Source organism: Austrofundulus limnaeus, unplaced genomic scaffold (genome assembly GCF_001266775.1).
Source record: "Austrofundulus limnaeus strain Quisiro unplaced genomic scaffold, Austrofundulus_limnaeus-1.0 Scaffold760, whole genome shotgun sequence".
Lineage (NCBI taxonomy): Eukaryota > Metazoa > Chordata > Actinopteri > Cyprinodontiformes > Rivulidae > Austrofundulus > Austrofundulus limnaeus.
The window spans coordinates 179,943-191,088 of record NW_013953162.1 but is presented as its reverse complement, the minus strand read 5'-3'; the positions used below and the strand labels follow the sequence as shown (position 1 = coordinate 191,088).

Genomic DNA, 11,146 nt, shown 5'->3' with positions numbered 1-11,146 from the left:
AATGCGTGATTACGTCAGATGAGGCTACGCAACGCGTGATTATGTCAGACGAGGCTACGCAACGCGTGATTACGTCAGACGAGGCCACACAATGCGTGATTACGTCAGATGAGGCTACGCAACGCGTGATTATGTCAGACGAGGCTACGCAACGCGTGATTACGTCAGACGAGGCCACACAATGCGTGATTACGTCAGATGAGGCTACGCAACGCGTGATTATGTCAGACGAGGCTACGCAACGCGTGATTACGTCAGACGAGGCCACACAATGCGTGATTACGTCAGATGAGGCTACGCAACGCGTGATTATGTCAGACGAGGCTACGCAACGCGTGATTACGTCAGACGAGGCCACACAATGCGTGATTACGTCAGATGAGGCTACGCAACGCGTGATTATGTCAGACGAGGCTACGCAACGCGTGATTACGTCAGACGAGGCCACACAATGCGTGATTACGTCAGATGAGGCTACGCAACGCGTGATTACGTCAGACGAGGCTACGCAACGCGTGATTACATCAGACGTCGGCAACAAGCTTTGTGGTAGTAAACAGGAAGTGAAACTTGATAACTAGCAGAGGCTAATCATCTCGGGACAATGGAGCAATTTCTTCGTGAATGCCTTGCTATTGGGCCATTTATAATTATTCTATCTATTCAGCTAGTACAGGCTGTGTTTAACGCTGCCAGGAGATGTAGGGAAATAAACGCAATGKTAAACTACGCAGCAGAAAGACACGTGCAACTACGCAGGGACGAGACAGGTAAGCTGAAACAGCTGAACGTAAAGTGATGTAAATATGCGCTACATCAGAATTTATTCGACAAATGTGTTTCCATCTCCCGTTTTGCACATTAACTACTTTGTGAATCATCCAAAAACCACCTCAAGTGAGCGTAAAACTTTTTAGTGAATTGAATTTTGCTGTTTCCATCAGACTTTTTTTCACATTTTTAATGCGACACTTCTAAATGCTCATCAAAAAGCCTTGATGGAAACAGGTTTCTGTGTGTTTTCTGAGGACTTTGTTTGAACTGAGTCAAAGTGATGCGCTGTAGGAAACGGTTTGGCTGTGATGACTTTTCAAAGCTGGGTGGATCAAACAGGGCCTCAGTGTGACTGTTTCTCCAGCTCCTTGTTAATTCAGCAGCTCACAGAACTGTTGCTGTTTACTGTGGAGGGAAGCCCTGCCAGGCTCATCCAAAAAACACAAATTCCACTGCTCATTTTATTTTCTCTGTGTTTCAGTTTTTCCACTGAATCGCACACAAATGCACACAGCTCCTTCCCTTTTCCTGCAAACCGCCCTCCGCCCTTCTGCTATCTTGCAGCCATCAGGCAGGATTTCTGGAGGGCAGCAGCTGCAAAAAGGAATTTCTTGTGCCAGATTGTCAGAGTCCCGCGGTCGGAAAAAGGRCTAATTCTCTGGTGGGCTCCCTCTCAGAATCGAGGGGCGTAAGGCCAAGGAGAGATCCTGGCCAACTATAACAAACAAAGAGGCTTTCCCCAGTTCTCCCAGGCAGCCAGTTCCACTGTTTGACAATGGTTGCCATGGAAGTTGTTTTTCACTTCATAACAGTGTCAACATGTCCACGCGCTCGGCTAAGACCCTGCTCTCCCTCCAGCGCCGTCGTTGCTCTGAGTGTCAAAGAAAAAAGGACATTTCCTGCCGTCTGCCGGTGCTGGATGAACCCTGGAACCAGAGGAGTGATTGTTGTGGATGGGAGCAGGCTGAGACCTGAACCCCAACCCTAACTGCAGCTAACCGATAACTGCAGCTAACCGCTAACTGCAGCTAACCGCTAACTGCAGCTAACCGCTAACTGCAGCTAACCGCTAATCAGGGGTGTCCAAACTACCAGTTTTTATTGGCCCGCAGCAAATTCTGAAAATATAATTGAATATGGCCCACACAAGAAGTTTGAGCTCAACTCTGTTGCATTCTCAGTTTCAACACTAGATGGAGCCAGCCACAGAAACGAAGTTATAGAAAGAGGAGAAGAAGAACCTTTTTGTGACTGCRACACTGCGTTCAGTTTGAGTCTCCAGAAATGGCGGCGCCGAAGAAACGATAAATAGCGAGTGAGTGTAGGAGATTTCAAACACGGTGAGAAAATGAGTGTTTTTTCAAAGAAATCAACAGAAAGTGTGTAAATGGGACAAGCTCTGTGGAGTAACAACAGATGGAGCTCCAGCCATGACGGGCGAGCACAAAGGAAGGCATGGTTGGTGTGCACCAAGGTAAAAGTGATCGGAGGTGAGGCTGTTAGGATGTGCTGTATGTGTGCAAAGACTGTCCAGCTGGGCCATGTGATGAACACAGCTGTAAAAACTGTCAACACAACTCCAGCTAAAGGACTGTAGCACAGAGAGTTTCAGGCTTTCCTGACGTGGACGCTGAATACAGAGATGTACTCTGCCTCTCTGATGTGCACTGGCTCAGCCACGGCTCTGTGCTGCACAGGTTTTACTCACAGATCAGAAATCAACCAGGTTTTAAAAGACAAGGGCCGATCTCTTCGTGAACTAAGTGACCCTCTGTGGCTGGCAGACCGAACAGCTGGTGCCACATCTGTAAAGCTGCGCCTGTTTGAGACACAACTACGAGGCTTTAAYGYTGCACACTTTCCTGCTCTGTCTGAARCCAAGTCTGCTTTTCCAAACACCGAGTAATGCCAAGTATCCTCTGATGAGACACCACACAAAACGAATGATGAGCCTGTTCGGCTCAACACACACACATGTGAAGAAACATTTTCTCTGTTAAATCAGAACAAAAGCAGAGTGAGAAGCAGAGTGACTGATAACATCTCTGAAGTCCTTCATGTCTCAAACACCAAACTTTCTCCTGACATGTCAGCATCGTTGAACCCAAAGGACAGCATCACTGCTCCCACTGAGTGCAGAGTTCTTCACAGAGGTGAGTTACAAAAACACAATTATTCATGTATCCGTATGTCACATGTGGTGTGTGGCCCGGCCTTTTGTTTATTGTTCTGTATTTGGCCCTGGCTGAAGAAAGGTTTGGACAGCCCTGTGCTAACTGAAGCTAACCGTGGACTCGTCTGCTTTWATCTCTGCAGAGTGAAGAGAAAAGGTTGGACCTGCTGCTGCACATTGGTTCTGTGGAGGGTAGGAGGTGTAAACAGATGACTCAGCTCACTGTTATTTCCACTCTGAGTGGACACCTCCCAGCACAGACTGTTTTAACAGGTTTGTCTTTCAGAGGAGAGCACGGAGCACGGGCTGCATGGAGACATGGAGCAGAGACTGTAAATATCCATGAATTGTTCTCAGGAGAGCTCATATCTCTGACGACACGTCTTATCATCACTTGCTTTCGTGCACATATCCATCACACACACACACCCACACACACACATTATTACAGTTGACTGACACAAAGCACGGGGGCATGAACTTACACTCACCATCATCTAGGTAGGCCTGGTCCAGGTTCTCCTCCTTGACTGTCACTCGTCTCTGGGGTCCACCCGGACCCTCCATCTGCCCCGGTGCAGCCCGGCCTTTCTGCTGGATCACAGTGGGGCACGGCTGTGGGTGGGGCCCCGCGGTGTGGGCCTGGGGGTGTGTGGGTGAGTGGGGCGCGGGCTGCGGGGGGTAGCCGTCGCAGTAGAGCAGGTCGTCAGGCTGAGGGGGAGGCAGTGTCGGACYCTCCCCCGCCCTCAGCAGCTGCTGGTTGGCGGTGGAGAACTGGATGATGGACGGGTGTGGCGCCGACTGGACCGGGGAGCCCGTGTGGACGAGGACCGAGCGGTGGGGGTCGGGCACGGCCCCCCCGGCCTGCCACGAGCCGGGGCTGACGCTGAGGCTTCTTCCTCCGCGGGAGTAGACTATAGCCGGGCTCTGGTGCTGGAAACGGGAATCCTGGCTTGGAAGGCTGGAGCTGAAGCACTGGCGGGAGGCCATGTCCGGGTACAGGACACTGCGGGGGCTGTGGTAGTAGGAGTGGGGGGATAAACCTAAGATCTGAGGCACCCCAAAGCCCAGGTGGTCCTCTTCATACTCATCTAAAGGCTCGGCCTTAATGTACGGAGCTGAAAGAGAAAACAACCAATCAGACGGCAGGTTAGGGTCAGGGAACAGGAAGTTTAAAAGGATCCATGATTAGTTGTAACATTAGACTTTATTTAATAAACATWTATTTTAACTGTAAAATAAAGACTGTAAAAATACTGTAGGATGTTTAGTTTTGTAAGTTTTTAAAAATATATTTTAACACGGACGGAGCCATTTTATTTACACACAAAGCATTCTGGGTAAATGATGACGTGGATAGGTCCTCGGTGCGAGGCTGCTAGCGAGCTATATCCACCCTGAAGGTTAATCTTGGACAATATCTGATGATCGACTCTTTTAAATGAAACCAGAGAGCGTTGACAGAGAGGAGAAGGTAGAAATGACTCAGCCTGGAACTGAAAATATGGATGGAGGACAACAGAGCTGCTTCATGGAAGAACAACCTCAGATTAGCCTGGTAGCTTTAGCGTTAGCCCCGATGCTATCACCATATATATGTATTAGCTCAGCGCTACACATTCTCCTCTCGTCACTGAGGTCCTCCATCCACATGACAGAGAGGGGAACACAAAAATGACTCAGCTGTAACTGAAAATATGGATGGAGGACAACAGGTTAGCTTGTTTGTCGCGCTAGCGTGACAAACAAGCTAACCTGTTAGCTAGCGCGACAAACAAGCTAACCTGTTGTCCTCCATCCATATTTTCAGTTACGTCTGAGTCATTTCTACCTTCTCCTCTCTGTCAACGCTCTCTGGTTTCATTTAAAAGAGTCGATCATCAGATATTGTCCAAGATTAACCTTCAGGGTGGATATAGCTCGCTAGCAGCCTCGCACCGAGGACCTATCCACGTCATCATTTACCCAGAATGCTTTGTGTGSAAATAAAATGGCTCMGTCCGTGTTAAAATATATTTTTAAACTTTTAGTTTGAAAATGATAAAAACTAAACAGCCTACAGTATTTTTACAGTCTTTATTTTACAGTAAAAATAAATGTTTATTAAATACAGTCTAGTCAGGGATCCCTTTAAGAGGGTCACACAGAACCGGAGCGGGTTTCTTACACGCCAGAGGAGTGAAGGTGAAATGCTGAGGCTGGCTGCGTTTCCTCTTGCCGTTGATGACGTAGAAGTTGACTTTGACAGAACGACACACAGATGTGTCCCGGTAAGACGGCACCTCCACAAACAGCATGCTCTGCAAGGCAAAGCTCGGTTACTTCCCCTTACCGCTCTTCTTTTAAACAGCTTCCTAAATCAAGCGTGTGTTACAGGTGAAACATGTTTTTAAACCATAATTACACACATACAGGCTGGCTTTTGTCTTTGTCCACGGTYGCTTCCATTTCCCAGATTTGCTGCCCGTCTGAGAAGTAAAAAGAGAAACTGGAGCATGAGTCATTGTGGTAAATGTTAATGAGATTTATTGTGTGACAAGTCCTAGTCAGGAGGAATCTTTGGTTTTATAAAAAAATAAAACATTGTTCTTTGTGTATTCAAAGCAGTTCTTGTTTATTTCATTTCACAGCTATAAAACTTGTAGCAGCAGCTTGTGCTTGTAGATAAAACCACTTCCTGCCACACCAACAGACAACTAAAAACAGAATCTGTAGGTTTACCCAAACGCACACGCAGCGCTGTTCATTGATCACAAAGACACAAACGTGGCGCCGGCCCACGGTTCGAACCACAGATGTTGGAGCTGTTAATGCCCTAACGTTACATCACACTTCATCAGGTCCGACTCAAYGAGTCGTTTAGGACCACGAGTTAAACGCTACAAACTGTACAGGCTGCGTTTCTGTAAGTGGGAACCCCTCGATCACATTACAGATTAGAAACACGTGGATTAAATGAGTCAGCACCAGAGAGGGGGTTTTACACACACTGCCAAAATGCTTTGGTTTTTTTTATTTTAGATTGTAGTTTTATGAGAAACTCTCTGCACGTCTTTACAAAACGTGATGACTACTGCTCTCTTGGCTTTTGRGTTTGTTTGCATTTGTTTCAGTTCTTCTCTAAGGGATACCCCGATTTGTTCTCCCACCAAGGATAATTGTGAGAGGAGGCGGAAAGCAGGATTGATGGAGCTGGAGAAAAAGCTTCGACTTGGCCCGGGAAGCTTTCCCTCTCTCCAAATGACTCTGCTCGTCCAAGGACAAGAATCAGGGGAGCTCCTGCCAGATGCAGCTCTCATTCAGAGGGATTCCACAGCTGGACCGCTCCACAACTTTGTGTCATTACGAAATTCTCCAAAACAAAGGCAATCCCTTTGGAGGCTTTTATTTTTCCTCTCCGTGTTACTGTGGAGTGTCGTAACGCAGCAGTAGGGAACCCCGAAAAAAAAAGAACAAGGACGTGCAAATCCAACATTTCTGGAGGTTTTTTGAGGTCTGCCTGTAAGTTAAACACCAAACTTTCTGCTGAGCGTGCACACCAGAACCAGGGAGTCGCAACATCACACAGAATAAAAGAACCAACAAAGCTGCACCTATAAATCTTCAGACCAGCATCTGAGGACAAGTTGTTGAGAAGTGTCATAGCTAACACATCCCAAAGCCACGCAGTGTGGAGCCGCTGACCACATGTGAGACTTTAAGAACAGTCCTGGGAAAAAGAAAGTCCAGCCTTTTCAAGTCCTACCATTTAGACAGGACATAAAAAAATCATCTGTTTTTTCACAAAGTCCTGAATATTCTCATCTAAACTCAACGGTACAAAAACATGAAGGAGTAAAGTCCACAATGCACTGCAGCTTGTTTGGAAAAACCTAATACAGCTTGAAGCAAAGGGTCAAGCATGGCGGAGGAGGGCTGATGGTCTGGGGCTCCTTTGGACCCTAAACTCCACTGCAGACCACCCAGGGTTCCTACAGCTTAAAAAACAGTTAAATCTAAGACTTTTTAATGCCACTTGAAATTCAATTTAACATTTTTAAGACCTGTGAACGTCTGATTTAAGACATTTAATTAAGACTTATTTTTGGATTGATGCCTTTTAAGAGTTTTAAGGATCTGCAGGAACCCTGCCACCTGCTGAGGACCAAACTGGCTCCAACAGAACCATGATCCCAAACACAGCAGCTGATCTACAACATCCATCAATCTTAACCCACTTCTTCCTTTCAAGACCACCGGTCACTGTGTGACGGTCACGAGTCCATCAGAGACACATGGAGACAAACGAGACAGACAAACAGGGACAGTTTAGAGTTACCAGTTAACCCAACAGTCATGTTTTTGGTCTGTGGGAGGAAGCCGSAGTTCCTGGAGAAAACCCACGTATGCACAGAGAGAACATACAAACTCTACCCAGAAAGGTCCCCTGCCAGGATTCAATCTGCCAACCTTCTTGCTGAGAGGCAACAGAACTGAGTCACTGTGCACCCCCCGCCCCCCAATCGACAACAGAACGGGTYAAAAAGAAAAGAATGGAGGTCCGTCCAGAGATGTGACGTTAGAGAACGATCTGAATCTTTTGAACGGCTCTTTACAACCAACGATAGGAGCCGAAGGGCAGGCAGTGATGAGCCTTTTGTGTTTTATTTCTTTATTTTTTCATTCTTAAATGGCTCCCGCTTTGCTTTTCACTGACAACAGGTGGAGCTGTGGAGTACAGAAGTTCAGTGAAGGGGTGGGGGGGTCCACTTAACAAACACATGGTTCCACCCACGTGATGGGATTACATCATCACGTACGGCTACGTGATGAYGTAATACGTTCAAAATCAAACGGCTCTTTTGAATGGCTCAATGAAACAAACGGCTCCCCAAGATCCGGATCCCTTCAAAGAGGTAGTCCAGTCAGAGTCCAGACCTCCACCTGGTTCACGTTAGGGTGGTCTCTTCAGACACCAGAGCAGAACAAATGTCTGCAAACCTCAAAGAACTAAAGCAACACTGTTCAGAGGAGTGGGACACAACTCCTSCACAACCACACAACAGACAGAAAACCAACCCTGAGTTGTTGCTGACTGAGGTTCTACAAGCTGCTGGGTCAGGAACCGGACCTTTCATGGGATCTGATTTGTTTTATTTGTGACCCCACATGAGAAGCAGGGTCTTATTGTTTCTTTCTTTCTTTTTTTCAGTGATGTTTGGTCAACTGTAGCAGGGGAACAGCTGCATCGATCAGCAGTGATGACATTTGTCAGGATGTAGAAGAGTCTGACCTACACTGCACCAGCCAACGGTTTTAGGATGGACCCCGTGTTTGAGGAGGGGGCTCCATCTGGGCATAAAAAAATGCTTATAACTCGAAAACTATTCAACATGGGAGCTTCAGATTTTTATTTTTTGTTGTTTATCTCTGATGAAGGGCTATCCATCGAGCCCACCAATGAGCCCCCCCCCCTTACCCAAAACAATAAAACTGTCCTGAGTTCTGATGCACTGGTGCTTTGTGTCTGTTTGCCATATCTAGTTTGAAGTTCAGTTTGAGCCATTTTAAATCTGGATTATTCTTTTTCCGTCCCGATGGACAGAACCCCAGAACTGACACCAGGGTCGTCTCTAATAAGCAGGACTATAAAAATAAAACCAGACTGTTTCTGACGTGAAGCACCGAGTCATTATCTGTGTGACAAAATGAGCCTGAGGAAGAAAAGGTCAAGCGGAAGTAAAGCAGCAACGTTTCCTCTGGATCAWGCAAATAGTGGAAGTGCAGTGGTGCAACAACGGCTGTGAGAAGAAAAGCAACAAAACGTGTTGCGCAGATCCTGTGGTGTGTGACTCATCAGTTCTCTGCTCCGTGCTGTGCTGTTCCTGTCCCACCACAGGTTTTATATCAAACTCACCCTGGGTCTTCTCCACAAACATGACCTTTGAGTCGGAGCTGAAGTTCTGCCCGGTCAGGATCATCTGCTGGCCACCCAGAACAGAGCAGCTGTCCAGGTCCTGCTTCTCCACCATGGGAAGCTCATGAGCCGAGCGCTGGGCTGCAGAGACACACAGAGGGGCGGAGCACCACTTTTACTGTCTGTCCTCTCACACTTTTATTGTTTTTAGCTTTTAGTTAAAACCTAAGRGCCTGAATGAGTTCATTAGACATGTTCACAACATGAATCCTGATCAGTCCTCACACATCTCTGAAGTACAGTATCAAACCTGCCAGCTGCCAGCACGGAGGTGGAGGAGGGATGATTTGGTTTGCTTTGCAGATAGATGTTAAGTTAGTAATTTACCCAGAAGTGAGAATAAACGAAGTGAGGATGAGTCATTCAGGATCACAGCTGTGACTTTCACTGAGTCTCAGTTCAGATGAGTGTGAACACTTCATGTGAGCTGCTTTACAGGAAGACAAACACAAAAACTGATAAAATGATACAAATCTTTACGTTTTCTTCTTTGCACTCATCCACTGCTTTTGTTTCTCTTTTTTATTTGTTTGTCTAATTATTACATTGCCAGATATATTTTAAGTGATACATCAGAAACATGAGCTACTATATACACCACAAGCCCCGCCCCTTTTCTGAGGTGTGTCCCAGATCAACTCGTTTTGAGGCTGTCTCTTTAAATCCAAACAAGGTGCTTCACACCCCGCCCCCTACACCTTCCAGARCGGTTCATTCAAGTGTGATAGAGGGTTTTATAACTATATAGCTGCTCAGAAACAAAAAATGAGCATAAGATGAAAAGTTTCTCTAAACGACTAATTAACCTTATTAATCATCTGAATCAACAAATTAACTCTAAACACCTGAGAAAGGTTCCTGAGGCTTTTAAAACCTCCCAGCCTGGTTCATTACTCAAAACCACAATCATGGGTCAGACTGCTGACCTGACTGCTGTCCAGAAGGCCATCAATGACACCCTCAACAAGAGGGTAAGACACAGAAAGACATTTCTGAACCAATAGGCTGTTCCCAGAGTGCTGTATCAAGGYACCTCAGTGGGAAGTCTGTGGGAAGGAAAAAGTGTGGCAGAAAACGCTGCACATCTGGCAGCTGATTGCATCATCCAGACATCTGTCCAACAAGAGACACGCTGGAACTACTGTCCCCGTCTTTTRCACCACTTSAGACATAATGAGAAATAATYAGGAATAAATCTGCAGCATGGATTYTTCTAAAACCAGAAACATGYCTGAGGCAAATCCTACTTGAAGAGATGTATTTATGGGTAGATAAAGAGCATTTGTGTTTGAGTTGTGATGACAGCAGGAACTTTAATAAGGCTGTGTAAACACGCATCAGTGTACCCAAACAGACTTTACTACTGAGTCCATCCAGAGCAGAGCCTGAAGCATGCACTGGATGGAAGCACTGCCTGCATCAAAAGCTTTTTATGCACAAGAAGCTGGATTATCAGCCCGGCTCCTTCTTAAAACTTGTTAACACGTGCTGTTTTAGTTTCGTTTTATTTTGAAAGGCCGTTCTATGTTTCTATTCAAACTGTGTCTGTGTTCAGTGCATCAAAATGGGCGTCTAGGTCCTCCTCTTTCGATTGACACCTCATTTGACCAACTGGGTTCAAATATCGACTGTCCAGAGCCAATAACACATCAGAAGTGACCAACTTCCAGTTTTCATAATCCGTGCTTGATTGACTGTAAAATCGGCCAATCAGCTCTGAGCTTCGTTCTGACGACACAGCTGTGTAGCCAATCACCGTACCTTTCATTTGGTATGTATATATATATACAGGGGTGGGAACTTTGTTTATTGACGGGAAAGCTAAATACCCAGGACGTTGCCATGCTTTGACAGTCTTTATGCTAACGGAGGAAGCTAACGCTCACAGGAAAACGTTATTTTCCATCATTTTTTGTCCAGTTATCTGACGAAACCTGCTGATAAGATGAAAATATATTTGTTATTAAGTGTTTCAAGTGCTTTAAGACATGGAAGAGTGATTTTTGTGGCCAGGAGAAGTTAAAAAGTTTGAATAAAAAGACTTCCGGTCGCCATTTTGAATCACTAATTTGGACATATTTGAGGACAAATATGCATCAAATGTGAGTAAAAACAAATATTTTTCACTACTGTTGGTTTTATAAGCTGTGTTAAATGTTAATGCTCTGAAAGAAATAAGGATATATTTGTTTATTCTTGTTATTTGGCTGTTATTGGTGGAAATTTGGCTGAAAGTACAGTGT

The 11,146-nt window shown here is 45.8% G+C and overlaps 1 protein-coding gene across 1 annotated transcript in view; it reads right to left on the bottom strand.

Annotated features, from left to right (window-relative positions):
- The window catches only part of nfatc2a (nuclear factor of activated T cells 2a), a 41,912-nt gene that overhangs the window by 13,171 nt on the left and 17,595 nt on the right, over positions 1-11,146 (bottom strand). Inside the window, exons 6-9 of the mRNA XM_014028423.1 lie at positions 8,844-8,984; positions 5,360-5,415; positions 5,115-5,247; positions 3,439-4,065 (exon numbers count right to left, since the gene is read on the bottom strand). Of these exons, the coding sequence (XP_013883877.1) occupies positions 3,439-4,065; positions 5,115-5,247; positions 5,360-5,415; positions 8,844-8,984 (957 nt within the window). The remainder of the gene's footprint in view (positions 1-3,438; positions 4,066-5,114; positions 5,248-5,359; positions 5,416-8,843; positions 8,985-11,146) is intronic.